General features: G+C 32.5%; 1 protein-coding gene across 2 annotated transcripts in view; it reads left to right on the top strand.

Annotated features, from left to right (window-relative positions):
- SNX13 (sorting nexin 13) overlaps nt 1-16,460 on the top strand; it is a 150,682-nt gene that overhangs the window by 93,617 nt on the left and 40,605 nt on the right. For both annotated transcript variants that reach the window (XM_011944147.1, XM_011944146.1), the window contains 4 exons: nt 2,576-2,675; nt 8,267-8,460; nt 13,315-13,419; nt 13,994-14,126. In XM_011944147.1, the coding sequence (XP_011799537.1) occupies nt 2,576-2,675; nt 8,267-8,460; nt 13,315-13,419; nt 13,994-14,126 (532 nt within the window). The remainder of the gene's footprint in view (nt 1-2,575; nt 2,676-8,266; nt 8,461-13,314; nt 13,420-13,993; nt 14,127-16,460) is intronic.

Raw genomic sequence — 16,460 nt, 5'->3', positions numbered from 1 at the left:
CAGTGGGAAGGGGAGCTGAAAAGGGGAATGGGGCGGGTAGGTAATCTTCCCCTGAAGTCTGACTGTCTCCATTTGGATTCTTTCTGAAGTTATGCCATCAAGCTGTCCCTTTGAAGTCGAGTCGCTTCTCTCCAATGTCCAGCTGTAGTCCTGGCTACCAACTGAGTCTGGGGTTTTTATAGGCACAGAATGGGGTGGTGTGTGGCCATGGATGGTTTAGAAAAAGGCAGCTTTTGAGCAGGAAAACAGGGATGTAAGTTTTCACTTAGGGCTTCGGTCTCAGGCTTTTTGGCTTGAGGGTGGTGTTTCGCTAGGGACCACCCTTTTCTGCCTAGAATTTTGTGCACCCTGTCCCTATCAATATCTCAGAAGCCAAATGTAAAAAGTGTTTATAAAAGGGAAAGATGAGGTGTATCAAAGGAAAACATGGAGAAAGATGAAGACTGAGAATTGATCAGTGGACTTACTACCTTCCGGATTGTTGGTGATCTAATGAGAGCATTTTTTTGTGGAGTACTGGAGGAAATCTTAATTGGAGTTCGTCTATGAGAGAATGAGAAGAGGTAAATTAGAAACAGTAATGATAGTTGCTCTTTAGAGAAGTTTTGCCCTAAAGGAGAGCAGAGATTTGGGGTTTTAAAGCAGGAAAAAACATTTCTTAACACCCTTAGGTTTTTAATGAGGTCACATTTTTGCTGTGCTTTTCTGTTTTGAAAATTTATTTATGACTCTCTGGTCTTATAATTTTACAGTGTATTTAAATTCCTTAAGGAATAGAAGAATTATTTTTAAAAACCGTGGTGGCACATGCCTGTAATCCCAGCTACTCGGGAGGCTGAGACAGGAGAATCACTTGAACCTGGAGGTTGCGGTGAGCCAAGATCATGCCATTGCACTCCAGCCTGGGCAACAAGAGCGAAACTCCGTCTCAAAAAAACAAACAAACAAAAAAACACGTTAAATTTAGTTTTTCTAGGTGAATTATAACTTAAGAAACATTACTTGAGGGCCATATTTTTTACGTGTGTGTGTGTGTGTGTGCCTTTGTTTTGGTTAACTTTATTTTAAAACTAGTTTATATACTTATGCAAATTAGCATAGAAGAAAGATACAGTTTCACTTGTGCTTTTCTTTACTTCCTTATCTAGATCTCAGAGGTAGTGATCTTTCAGCGTCATTACTCAGTGTTTTTTCCCAGGCACTTTTTGATATTGAATCCTTTTAAAATTTAGATATTTTGTTTGCAAGCCTGTCAATTCCATTTTGAATACAAGCTTTTATTTTTTAATGAGCTCAGATCATACAGTGTTTTCCTTTGTAAATAAACTCAGAATCCCCACGGGTTTGCAGTTACATAGCTACGTTACTTATCTTGAAATCTTAGAAACCTTTATCCTCAGTGAATTTTCCTTCCCATCCTGTATCTGTGGAGCCGCTGCTGGGCAGGATAAAGAGGTGATACAGTTTGAAGAAGGGAGACTTAGAAATCATGTGCTGGCTCTAGGTTGCTCTCTACTGGACTTTGAAAGTCAGTTCGCTGTTATTATTCAGTACTTACATGAAGGAAAATACAAATTATAGAGATGAATTTGTTTTGCTTTTTTAATTCTCTTCATATTCCTTTGTTTACCACTTATGCTTAATTTAGTATCTGCCTCTGAATATGGCAGCCTACTTCATTTACAGTAAAACTGCCTATTTTTCTTTTTTAAATAAAGGTTCTGAAATATGGATTTGGGAATATAGAGAAGCCAGTGAAAATGAATAATTCATAGAAACATTATGGCTGTTATGGAAAGGGCAGCAGCATTTGAAAACACATAGTCATACTTACCGGCTTTGTGACTTAATAGGCAACCTTTTTCATCTTCGTTTTCCTTATCTGTTAAGTAGGCTTGGTGATACATATCCAACAGTATTGCTGTACAGATTAAATGAAGTAATATGTGTAGTGTAACTAGCACAATGCCTGATACGTAGATGCTCTTTAAATTTTGAACCCAACTTTTCCTTTTTTTTTTTTTTTCATACATAGGTTGTTTCCTTGTTCTGTGACTTTGAAAAGTATGTCTGAAATTCACTGTTCAGAGTCTGGAAAAAAACACATTTTCTGTAATAATTAGAGATTTTTATTGAGTTAGGAGCAAAATTACTCTTTAGGCATATTTTGTTTTCCTAGTAATAAATAGACTTTATACATGAAAATGTTGAGTTTTAAAAATTCTTGCATATATTAAACATTTCCTTCACCCTTTTAGCCTCTAGAATGTTCGTTTTCATTTGGAATATATATAGAGAGAGAATAATTGAAAATATAGTGATTTCTATTTATTTTATATTGAAAGAGTTGAATGCTAATATTTTTAATGTGTTAATATTTTTAATTTGCTAAGCAACACTTAACTAGGAATTTAAATTCACAGAATGTATATCTATTGGGAAACAACATGCATGAGAAGGAAAGAACTTCATCTTTACTCCATTTTAGCTTGATTTTTTTCCTTATATTTATGTAAACATCTTTAACAATGAATGATTAGATAAAATATTAACTTATATTCGCTTTTGCCTATAGGAAATAAATACTGTGAAACTTGCAGCAAACTTTGGGAAACTTTGCACAGTCCCCCTGGACAGCATTCTTGTAGACAATGTTGCACTACAATTTTTTATGGGTAGGTAGATCAATTCTGTTTCAATGATGTAGCCATTGAATTTCTTTTTCCATTTTTTATTGTGGTAAAATACACATAAAATTTAGTATCTCAACTATTTTTAAGTGTATAATTCAGTGATATTAAATGTATTCATGATATTGTACAGAGATTACAACCATCAATCTCCAGAATTATTTTTATCTTCCAAAACTGACACTCTACTCATTAAACACCAACTCTCTCCATTCCCCACACCCTCAACCCCTGCAACCTGTTCTGCTTTCTGTCTCTATGATTTTGACTACTCTTAAGTACCTCATGTAGGTGGAATTGTACAGTGTTTGCCTTTTTGTGACTGGCTTACTCACTTAACATGAATATGCCCTCAAGTTTTATCCATGTTACAGCATATGTGAGAATTTCCTTCCTTTTTAATGCTGAATAATATTCGTGTGTGTGTGTGTGTGTGTACATGTGCACACACTCGCTTCTCCCTTTACCTCTTCTCCCTTCCCTCTACTTTTCCTAATTTCTCTACCTAGTACTTCCAGTACTACGTTGAACAGAAGTGGCAAACACAGGCATCTTTGTCTTGTTCCTGATCTTAAAGAAAAGTATTCTATCTTTCATCATTGAGTATAATATTCACTGTGGGCTTTTTCATGTACAGCTTTTATTATTTTGAGGTAGTAGCCTTCTGTTCCTAGTTTATTGAGTCTTTTCATGAAAGTGTGGAATTTTGTGAAATGCTTTTTGTGCATCAATTAAGATATGTGGTGTTTATCCTTCATTCTGTTGTGCTGTATTACATTGATTTTTTTTTTTTTTTTTGTATGTTCAACCATCTTTGGATTCCAGGAATAAATGCTACCTTAGTCATGGTGTATAATCTCTAATATGCTGCTGAATTTGTTTTGCTAGTATTTTATTGAGGATTTTTACATCAATCTTTGTAAGGAACATTTGTCTGTAGTTTTCTTGTACTATCTTTATCTGGCTCTGTTTTCAGAATAATGCTGGCCTCATAGAATGAGTTAGGAAGTGTTTCCTGTTTAATTTTTTGGAAAAATTTAAAAAGGATTGGTGTTCCTTTTTCTTTAAATATTTGGTAGAATTCACCAGTAAAGCTATTCAGGTCCAGGTCTTTTCTTTATTGAGGATTTTTGGTTACTGATTCAGTCTCCTTACTACCTATCAGTCTCCTCAGATTTTCAGTTTCTTCATGATTTAGTCTTGGTAGATTTTCTGTGTTCTAGGAATTTTTCCATTTCCACTAGGATGTACGATTTATTGGCGTACAGTTGTTCATAGTACTTTTAGTTTTGTAGAGTCATTAGTAATATCCTCACTTTCACTTCCGATTTTAGTAATTTCAGTCTTTTCTCTTTTTGTCCTCCTAGATAAATGTTTGTCAATTTTGTCACTCTTTTCAAAGAATCAACTATTGCTTTCATTGACTTTTACTATTGTTTTTCTGTTCTCTCTTTTGTTTATCTCTGCTGTAATCTTTACTGTGTCTTTCCTTCTGCTAGCTTTGGGTTTAATTTGTTCTTTTTCTATTTCCTTACGTTGTACAGTTAGAAAGCTTTACAACGTAAGGAAAGATGATTTGAGATTTTCCTTTTTGCTGTGTCCCATTAGTTTGGTATGTTATGTTTGTTTTAATTAATCTTTATGTATTTTCTAATTTCTCTTGTGATTTCTTCTTTGATCTATTGTTTGTGAGAGTGTGTTTTCATGTTTTCAAAGGATACGTAGGGTAAGTAAAAAGTGTGTTGTTTGATTTCCAAAAATATGTGAGTTTTCCAGTTTTAATTTTGTTACTGATTTATAATTTTATCCTATTGTAGTTGGAGAAGATACTTTGCAGAATATCCATTTTTAAAAACTTTATGAGATTCAATTTGTGGCCCACTGTATGGTCTGTTTTAGAAAATGTTCCATGTGTACCTGAGAAGAAGCTGTTTGCTGTTGTTGGAAAGTGTTCTGTATGTTTGTTAAATCTACCTGTTACATTGTGTTAAGTCCTCTATTTCCATACTCATCTTCTGTCTAGTTCTATCCATTACTGAGAGTGGGGCATTGAAATCTCAAACTATGATTGTGGCACTATCTCTTTTTCCCTTCAAATCTGTCTGTTTTTGTTTCATATATTTTGGTGATCTGTTACTAGGTATGAAGATGTTCATAATTGTTGTATCATTTTGTTATGCTGAATCTTTTATTAATATATAATGATCTTATTTATATCTTAACCTTTTTTGATTTAAAGTCTATTTTTCCTGATGCTAGTATAGCCTCCTCTGCTCTATTTTGGTTGCTGTTTGCATGTGATGTGATTTTTCATCCTTTCACTTTCAATTTATTTATGTCTTTGTATCTAAAATCTTTGTAGACAGTATATCATTGGATTGATTTTTTCAATCCATTCTGCCAGTCTCTATCTTTTGATTAGAAAGTTTAATCTATTTACATTTAAAGTAATTATTAATAAGGAAAGACTTCTGCCATCTTGTTATTTGTTTTCTACATGCTTTGTATCTTTTTTGATAGTCATTTTCTACATAACTGACTTCTTTTGTATTTAGTTGATTTTTTTTGTAGTAACATGTTTAAATTTCTAATTCCTCTTATGTATATTATGTAGCTTTTTTTTTTGTGGTTACTATGGGGATTACATGTAACATCCTAACTTTATAACACTGTAATTTGAAATTATATCAGCTTAATTTCAAATGCAGTCAAAACTTTGCTCCTTTACAGCTCTGTCACCATCCCTCTTTTGATGATGTCACAAAACTAAGTCTTTACAAATTGTGTGTTCAAAATATGAACTAATAGTTCTTATTTAAATGAGTTACTTTTGTAAATTATGTAGAAACCAGGATGTGCAGTAACAAAGTACAATATTTCTGGCTTTCAGACTGATAGTTAATTTTTTAAAAATCATATTCGTCTTTCCAGTCACATAGAAAACAAAAAACAATAGAGTTACAAATCATTGTTAATAATACTAGCTTTTATAATTGCCCATATTTTTATTTTTACTGAGATATTTATTTCTTCATATGATTTCAAGGTACTAAGTTACTATCTAGTGTCCTTTTGTTTAATTTACCCTTCAGCACATTTTGCAAGGCAGGTCTTATGGTAAGATGCTTCCTTCGCTTTTGTTTATCTGTGAATCCTTACTTCTCTCTCATTGTGAAGTATAGTTTTGTCAGATGTAGGAACTTGACAATATTTTTCTTTTAGCACTTTGAATATCACTCCATCACCTTCTGGCCTCCAAAGTTTCTTGAAAGAAATCCGCTGATAATCATTTGGGTTTTTTGTATGTGTTGTTTTTCTCTTTCTGCTTTCGGATGATTTATATTTTGAAAGTTGAATTATAATGTGTCTCCATGTGGATATCTTTGAATTCATCTTAGTTGGAGATTGTTGAGCTTTTTGGATATTTATATTCATGCCTTTCTTCAAATTTGGGAAATTTTCAGTTATTTCTTCAAATACGATCTGCTTGTTTCTCTTTTTCTTCTCCTTGTAGAACTCCCACATGTAACTTGGTCCTGCAGGTACCTTAGGCTCTGTTTACTCTTCTTTATATTTTTACGTTCTGTTTCTCGAATCTACAACTTTTATTATTCTATCCTTACATTTGCTGATTCCTCTTACTGTTCAAATCTACCTTAAATTTCCTTTAGTGCATTTTTAATTTTAGTTATGTACTTTTCACTCCATCATTTTATTTTGGTTTCTTCTAGGTTTTCTATCACTTTATTGATCTTTCCGTTTTGTTCATAGATTGTTTTCTTTCTTTACATCCTTCTTTAGTCTTTTGGGCATCTTTAAGGTAGTTATTTTAAACTCTTCTTCTAGTAGATCTTCCGTCAGGTCTTTTTTGGGGACAATTTCTGTTGATGTATGTTGACTTTTTTTCTTCTTTGAATGGGCCACACTTGCCACATACTTTGTGTGCCTTGTGGGGTGTGTGTGTGTGTGTGTGTGTGTGTGTGTATGAATAACTGGCTGTTTGAATCTAATAATGTAGTAACTCTGGAAATCACTTTCTTCCCTTTCCTTAGGGTTTGCTGTTCTTTATTGTTGTTACTGTTTTTGTTTTTAATATGTAGGCTGTCTATGCTAAGGATCAGCCTGAGGTATAAACTTAAAGTCTTCTCAAGACTGTTCTGAGCTTGTGCTTTTCCCTGGGCAGGTATAGTCACTTTCTAATTTTCCCACATATGTGGTTGCTTTTGAATGTCCTCATTTTTAATGCATGGCTCCCAAAGGGAGAAAAAGATAAAACTATGGGCCCAAGTCAAGGGAGAAAGGTGCCAGTCTTCTAAATACCTTGCTCATTACTTCAGCAGGAAGGAAAGGGGCTTGGACCAATCAAGAGATATGCAACAACAATGGCTGCCTATTTGTGTGCACCTCTGTGATCAGAAGCAGCAGTGTGCTGTCAGAGCCTAGATTCTGAATATTTGAAGGACAAGTTGTTTTTTGTCCACCCTGGTTCCTGCTTGCTGTGTACAAACTAATTCTGGAGTGCATGCATAGCTACTTGTTCTAGGGGTCTGGGAGTGGGGAATGGGTAGCTGCAGTTGTGCTAAGAGCTGAAATGAACTGAAATTAACCAGAGCTTACTTCCCAAGCCTTCCCCTAAATGTTGCAAATCTTCAGTAGATTCCGGAGTTCCAAATTAGTTACATCAGATTCTGCCATTGCACTTGCTGTGGAGGTGGAGAGATAGAATTCTGGTGTTTCACACTCCCACATCTTCTTTGAAATTTTTAAGAATTTTAAATATTATTAAATTTTAAGTAGTTAATATTTTGCATGCCAAATTCAGTCCTCTCTTTATTCTTCTCTGAAATGTTTTTCTTTAGAAACCATGGAGGTAGAACTGTATTTTGTTTTGAAGGAAATAGTTATCAAAACTAATGTGCATCTACCAAACTGCTTTTAAAATAAATTCTAGGAGATTCTAATGCAAATTAAAATTCATTGAGAAAGAGTACTTTATTGGGAACATACAATGTATAAAACCTGTTTGTATCATTTTTGTTCATGTGTACATGAGGGATTTTGTTTTTATACCATTTTAATATATATATTTTTAATTTAGATTTTACTGCTATTACATTAGAATTGCTTTTATCTGGAGGACATTTTCAGTAAACCTCTATACATTTTCATTTTTGTGATAAAAATATAAATATGTGGTTTGTTGAGTCATTTTAAAAAATATGTCTAGAAATATTCATATTATAACAGTCTTTATTGAGAACAAATGTTGAACGTTTTATGTAACAAATTTATTCACTAGAGATTTTATCATGAAAAGTGGGATTTAAAAAATTATGAAATATATTCCTTCACTTTTGTTTTTAACATCACTGTTTTTTTTTAGCATAACTAATTTACAACTATATTTTCACCTCAGGGATTTGCTAAAACATTTTCAAAATGTGGAGTTTTAAACACTTGAAACTTTAATCCTTCTTTACTTGTCACTTTAATCCTTCTTTACTTGTCATACAACTACGTGGACCCCAAATTGTGTGACACTAATATTTATGTTATTATGGATTTTTGATTGGTAGATTACATGCAGCAAACTGGAGGTCAAGCACATCTATTCTTTTGGATGACAGTGGAAGGATACCGGGTTACCGCCCAACAGCAGCTAGAAGTTTTATTAAGTCGTCAGAGAGATGGAAAACATCAAACCAACCAAACCAAAGGTCTTTTAAGAGCAGCTGCTGTTGGAATTTATGAACAGTATTTATCAGAAAAGGTGAGGGTTTCTTTTGATTACTGTTTTCTTCTTTATCAGTATTATTAATAATTTTTGTAATCCATTGCTTATGCCAGGCTGACTACCTCAAAAACATTGTTTCCTTTAATCGATAACAATCTTCCTGTCTGTCTGTATCCTCGTTTAAGTGAAGATTCTGATGTTTAGGCAGTCAAATTATCATGTCCACAGTCATGCAAATACTAAATGATAGAATCAAGATTCAAGGTCACATATTAGATTCACTATAGGCTGAAAGTAAAAGTATAGAAAAAGATAAACCATGCAAAAGTAAACAAAAGAGAGTACATATATATTTTTTAAAAATGTATGTGTGTTTAAATGTATGTATTAAACATATATACATTTAATAACAGCCCCCCAATGAATGAAACAAAAAATTTGCAGAATTGAAGGGTAAGAGAGACAATTCAACAGTTATAGTTGGAGACTTCAATACCCCACTTGCGATAATTGATAAAACAATTAGAAAAACATCAAGGATGTACAAGACTTCAGGAACATTGTAACTCAATCCTATAGAATAATATATATACCATACTATAATTCTGTAGAATGTAATACATCTGTAGTGTCTATAGAATATATTTTATATAATTGTATAGATTATTATAGAATGTATAGAATACATATATAGAATAAAATTGCTTTAGAACTTATAGAATACATGTATTCTAATAATGTAAAATTCTAATAATATAATTCTAATATTGTAATGTATGTATATATGTAATATATGTAATATTGTAATACATATAATATATGTATATTATTCTATAGACTATTTCCTCTAATGACAGCAAAATACGCATTATTTTCCAGAACACATGAAACATTCTCCCAGATAAATCATTTGCAAGGCCATAAAAATCATCTCCATTTAAAAGTATTGGAATCATTCTTTGATCAGAATGGAATCAAATTAGAAATCAACAAAAGGAAATTTGGGGAAACTACAAATAATCGAAAATTAAACAACATATTTCTAAATAGCTTCTGAGTCAACAAGAAGTGACAAGGAAACTAGAAAGTATTTTTAATTTGAGAATGAAAATGCATTGTATCAGAATTCATGAGATGCAGCTACTTAGTGATTAGAAGAATATTTGTAGCTCTAAAAATGTGTAGGATAAAAGATCTACAATCAACAATCTTAAGTTTTTACCTTAAAAATCTAGAAATGAAAAACCCAAGGCAAACAGAAGAAAAAAAAACAAAGATTATTATGAGAATCGTGAATAGAAAACAGAAAAACCATAGTGAAAATCTAAAACCAAAAGTTGGTTCTCTGAAAATACCAACAATATTGACAAACCTTTAGCTAGACTGGCCATGAAAAAATGGGAGGAGACACAGATAACCAAATTCATAAATGAAAGAGGAGACATGAACCCTGACCCTACGGAAATTAAAAGGAGTAAGCAAATACTATGATCAACTTTATGACAACAAATTAAACAACTTAAAGTGGACAAATTTTTAGACACAGATTGCCACACTAACTCAAGAAATAGAAAAGAAGATAATTCACTTAATTAGGTCTAATTTTTGCCGGCTATAGAAAAAATGCTAAAATCTTGGTCTGTGGTAGAATCATATTTTTTTAAGTATAGGACAAGAAAAATGTTTTTCTCTAATTTGAAATACTTTTTAAATGAAAATGGAGAAAAGGATTACAGTAAACAGAAATTTATATACTGTTTCTCTAAAATTGGTAGGTGATCTTTGATGAGGCCAAAAGCAGCCTAGAAAAGAGTTGACAGACTGACCTGAGTTGTTTGATGTTACATGTAGGTTGTGGTAAAAACTCATGTAGTTAACAGAATGACTCCTGTTTTTGAAATAAGACTACTTGAATATTAAAAAAAAAAAAAATATGTCACCAGAAAAGCCAACTTAAACAGGATTTTCTAAATTTCTTTACTAAAACTAATTTATCTGGAATTGAACTTCAGTTTCAAAAGTTTGTCTATTTAAAAACCATTTTTCCTCATAAAGGGATTTAACTTATGATAACATCATTATGCTTCAAAGTATTCAAAAATGAGCATTGTAGGCATGGATAGCCTGTGTGATGAATTTATAGATGGAAAAGGCCTGATTGACAAACAATTGATCTACCTACCAAACAAGCCATATATATGGTTTTTGGACTTTTTTTTGAGCACCAAAATCAAATTTCTACACTTTTAAAAACCTGTTTTTAATAAACAAAATCCCAATTATTACATACCCAAATTATTTTGTTGAAAGGATATTTAGGCTAGGCGCAGTGGCCCACACCTGAAATCCCAGTACTTTGGGAGCCCAAGGTGGGAGGATTGCTTGAGGCCAAGAGTTCGAGAGCAGCATGGACAACATAGCAATACCTTGTATCTACAGAAAGAAAAAGAGAAAAGAAAATTAGCTGGAGTTGGTGGCACAAGGCTGTATTCTTAGCTACTTGGGAGGCTGAGCCAGGAAGATGGCTTGATCCCAGGATATCAAGGCTGCAGTGAGCCATGATCACACGATTGTGCTCCAGCCTGGGTAACAGAGCGATACTCTGTTTTAAAACAATTTTTTTTAAAAAAGGTTATTTAACTTGATCCTTCACATTGGATTGACACAAGAAATAAGTGTGAGGTGGGCTTGAAAAGAGCAGATCTAAAAATCAAGGTGAATTTTTATGTTTGACTATATTCAGTGGTAACACTGCATAAAAAGATGTCCTGAAGGCTTCAGGCAGTTCAGAAGAGTACTATTAGAGAAGGAAACAGAAAAAGCAAAAATATCCTACTGCATCATGGACTCGATAGAAAAGTCATTATTTATTTTTGTTAAATATAGATAATACCTGTTTTGCAATACATTCTGCTTTTATGTACATATTTGCCTTTTAAAAAGTCTTTCTATATTTTAAGAATACAAAACAATATAATCTATAACATTTAAGTATCCAATAGAGTTTTAAAAAAGGTTTAATGGTACATCAGAGGTCACAAACATTGTAAATTACATATTGTTGTATTTGTCTCACACAGATTATTTGCCACTCTTAGCTAGTCCTATTGGTCTGTTTAAATAATCACATTTCTGTAATAGAAAAGTGAAGAATACACATTAAGAGATAATTTTGGGAAAACATTCACTTTTATATTTTCACGTTAAAGTAATAACACGTGTACAAATATTTCTTTTTTGTTTTTGTTTTGTTTTGTTTTTTGAGACAGAGTCTCACTCTGTCATAAAGTTTGGAGTGCACAATCTCACTGCACCCTCTGCATCCCAGATTCAGGCAATTCTCTTGACTTAGCCTCCTGAGCAGGTGGGATTGCAGGCATGCACCCACACCCAGCTAATTTTTGTATTTTTTTTAGAGAGACAGGGTTTTTGCTATGTGGGCCAGGCTGTTCTCAAACTTCTGGCCTCGAGGGATCTGCCTGCCTTGGCCTCCTGAAGTGTTGGGATTACAAGCATGAGCCACCGTGCCTGGCCATATAAATATTATTTTTGGGTTACTTTTTTTGGAAGAGGGGATCCTGACTGGTTGTGTTTCATGTTGGTACACTAAAAGTGTTGGTCATCCTATACCAAAGATGGGGCTTAATCCATTCTGTGTACTTGAGATATATAGGAAAAAGTAAAGTTTAAGTAATTATAAAATACTATTTTTCAAATTCACCCTTTTTATTTCCTAGAAAGTGAGTTTAGTGAGCTTAGAGGGCAGATGAAAGGGCAAAACCAAGTAACATCATATTCCTCTCTAATATTTGTTACATACTCGAAGCTGTTTAGTTCTCCTGTTTTTATTTCGGGGCAACTCTGCTACCCCCCAAAACACAAAACAAATAAGCATCCCACTCAGAAAAACAACCACCACACAACCTACTTAGGTTTACTAACAAAAGTGTCGAATTGACAATGGGGCATTAGAAGCTGTATAGCCCTTTTCCTACATATTTATACCCTGATGTTTACTTTTTTTCTCTTTTCTTGATTTATCCAACCTGTTCCTTATTTTATTGGATAAATTAGAGAAGTTATGTAAATAATACTTTGTTAGTTTCTCTAAAAGTTATCTCTAGGGCTCATTTACTCTCCAGACTTTTCAGAACTAAAAATGCAAAAGTTGATGTGCTGAAGCTGTTGACATGTCTAGCTTTTCAGCATTTTTTCTTTTAATAAAGTAATTTTTGAAGTTGAAATGTCAAATTTTGTATTTCCTTGTGTTATCTGTGTTACTATATGCTTTGAAATGGAAGTTCTTAAAACGAATTAATTTTAAGGATTTCTTTCCCCATATCACACTGGAACTTTGCTGCAGCATTGGTTATAAAACCAAATTTAGGATAACAGTAGTCTCTTTAAAGGACATTCAAAAGGATTCTCTAGTGTCAAATAATAAATGAAATCACTTGTTTGTTCATCAGTCATATTAATATACATCTAGTACTACTGAATACTAAACACTAACTCCTAATGACAGTGTTTCCTATGTGCCAGACACAATGGTATATATCTTATTTTAATCCTTACAATAATCTTAAATAACCTTATATAGTATTATCTCCATTTTACAGATGGGGTAAATGAAGCTTAGTGAGAGATAACTTGTTAGGCAAAAGTCGAGATTTAAATCCGTGTTTGTTTACAAGTCTGCTATGTAGTACATGAGGAAGAGAAGGATTTAGTCCTGTTTCATCCTTCTTAAATGTCAAGGCGTCATTTACAAACTAGTGATTCTTACCTGCCAGTTATTTTCAATAATATGATTCCATTATTATCATACTATCAAGTATCATCTTGTATTAAGAAATTACAGAGATCATTACTATTATTTTTCTCTGTTAGGCATCTCCAAGAGTTACTGTTGATGACTATTTAGTAGCAAAATTAGCAGATACTTTGAATCATGAAGATCCAACCCCTGAAATCTTTGATGACATTCAAAGGAAGGTATTATTATGTACAGCATTTATCATTTTATCTTTTTTGAGAAAAAATACTTTTATGTAATGTAATTAGTTTTTAAAAACTTTTTAAAAGTAGAGTGGTATTAAAAAGATAAGCTATGGCAATTACTTCTCAATTCCAGAAATGTAAACCAGTATTTTTGTTTATTTCGTTTATTTTCTGAAGAAAATCCTTAAGTTGGGTTGTTTTATTTGCATTTGATTGTAGAGCTAGATATTTTAGTTTCAGAATTTGATGAATTGATGCCATATAAGTAACATGTCTTTCAAATTCATTTTAACATGAGAGTTGAACCTTTACATGTACTTATTTCCCAGAAAACACTTCCCAGAACATGCTGTCTGTGACTTGTGTTGCAGTAGGATTTTTTTCAATATAATTTAGTTACTGGAGGGATCAGAGGAAATCATTTGTTGTGAAAAAGTCTTACTGCTGACAGCGTGTAACTATGATACATTATGGCAAGACCTCAGTGTGTCTTTTGGTGAAATTGTATTTCGTAAAAATCACCACATACCTGTATTAATTGTTGAATATCTTGATTTATTTCACCAAGGTATATGAATTGATGCTACGAGATGAAAGATTTTATCCTTCCTTCAGACAGAATGCACTTTATGTGCGCATGTTAGCTGAGCTTGACATGTTAAAAGATCCTAGTTTCAGAGGATCCGATGATGGGGATGGAGGTAAGGTGGCACCCATTTTACACATATATGCATATATATTTGTATATATTCTGCTTACCAAAAGAGCTTTTATATAAGTTAAAAATGTTATTAGAGTCCAGATATAAACTGTAATATATTTAAAAATCTACAAATGAATGACAGAGTTTAGTGACTGTACTAAATTAAAATGTTGAAAATTTAATAATGGATTAGAATATAACTATGGAAACCTTGAATTCTTAAAGAAGAATGTTTTCTTCAGGTGAGTCACTAAAATATTTTTATGGCAGTTTCCCTTTTGCGAGTAAGTAATAATATTCATGATTAACTATAGAATTATTCAGAAGATTTAATATGCAATAAGCAGTGACTCAGTATATCATAAACTATAAAGCATTATAAAAAAACTACAGTTTAAAATATCTTTAATTGTATACTTTTCCAAATTCTACACAGTATGAGAGACTTTTGAGCTAGAAAAAGCCGCAAGAGTCATTTATTCCAACCTTCAATTTTTTCAAATGAGGATAATGAGACCTATTAACATGTTATAGTGAAAAAAATTTTTTAAGAGTCAGAATATTTAGATTTTACTCCCATTCTATCACTTACTACCTATGTGTTGTCCAAGTACTTAAATTCTTCAAGCCTCATTTTTCTGAGTTGGTAAATCTGGAACAATATCCTCATAATATCTTACATTAGTCATTGTTAGATTTAAATGGAATTATGCATTTGAAAATGATTTATAAAGTAAAACACAAGTATCGATTTTTATTAGTAAATAGTGAGTTATATAAGAAGAGTGGGAGGGATAGTCTTTAGAACACAAATGTCCAAATTCTTAGGCCCAGTGATCATTAACTTGTGATTCAATTCAGAATTATTTATTAAGCTCTAATTAAATATCTGACGTTTGATGATCTTTCTGGTATGTTCTACCAAGTAAATGAATGAGGTCAATAAAAAGTAAATGGGAAAGATTTGAGTATTTTAAGAAAGTACTTCAGTTATGACCATTTACTGATGAACAGGTTTTATGGACAAGCACACTTGGGAATGGAGATAAAATAGTGAGGTCATGAGCACTGCTTAAAAAAATACCTCTATTATGGAAGTCTCCCAGTCTCCCTTCTCTTCCACATCCTATCCCTCTGTCTACACTAGTGAGATTTTGTTTTTTAAATAATCTAAGAAATCTAGTTACCGAAGTTTACATTTGAAATTTAGTAACTTTTGTTTTGATGGTTTATCTGATGCCTTAGGTTTTTAAATTAATACTCTTTCAAGTTTACTTTTGTGTACAATTGGAATAATCTATTAACTGATTTTGATTGCATAGTTATGGAAATTTTTAAAAAAAGAATAGAGTTCTTCTCTGTAAGTTGAATAGTAAAATTTTATGTACCTCTAATTTGTTGTATATATCTGTACTTACTGTCTCTGTTGAAAAATGTTCTTTTATAGAGATACTATATGAAATCTGCAATAGCAACTCTGTGTCAACTAACCATCCTAAAATGACTATCATAAAAGTTTTTGTTGTTTATACTAATTTTATCTGTTTTAGAAATTTCTTAGTATTTGTGAAGTAGATTTGCTATATGACTCAGAAAGAGAAAAGACAAAGTCATAACCAACTAATTGTGTGGGCTTCTAAGTAACGTGTAATTTAAACTGGTGATAGTAGCAATATATTCTGTGGAAGTAATTTTTGATCCTATAATTTAAGAACTCTTTCTAGTCTTTTAAATAGACTTTTAGCTTCCATTGATATCTTTCCAGCCAGTCTGTCTTCTTCAGTACAGCTGTTGGAAGCAAACTATAAGCAATCTCAAACTTCCTAAAATCATATACTGTACTTTTTTGAAACATGAAGTATATTAAATTTTTTTTTTTTTTGGAACTGGTTTTGATCTGAAGTAAATTTGCTTCTCATATATCAGTCATTGAGTAACCTCTCACATTTGAATCATTGATTGTAGTTTGAGATTATATACTTATATATCTTATTGTCTTTCTAAGACATTGCTGTCTAATATTTTGTTTCCTAATTGATGAGTTTTATACTGTGAAATTACCTGTCCCTTTTTTGAAACCATTTGAAAAAAGTATGTGGACTGATGGGTATAATATGAAACATTACTATTTAAAATAACTGTCAGGATTTTTTTTTTTTTTTGAGACGGAGTCTCACTCATGGCCCAGCCTCGGGTGCAGTGGCGTGATCTAGGCTCACTGCAAGCTCCGCCCTCCGGGTTCACACCATTCTCCTGCCTCAGCCTCCCGAGTAGCTGGGACTACAGGCGCCCGCCACCACGCCCGGCTAATTTTTTGTATTTTTAATAGAGA

The sequence above is a fragment of the Colobus angolensis genome, unplaced genomic scaffold, assembly GCF_000951035.1.
Source record: "Colobus angolensis palliatus isolate OR3802 unplaced genomic scaffold, Cang.pa_1.0 Scaffold229, whole genome shotgun sequence".
Classification (NCBI taxonomy): Eukaryota; Metazoa; Chordata; class Mammalia; order Primates; family Cercopithecidae; genus Colobus; species Colobus angolensis.
Note: the sequence above shows the minus strand (reverse complement) of the source record. Positions and strands in the feature narration are given on the sequence as shown.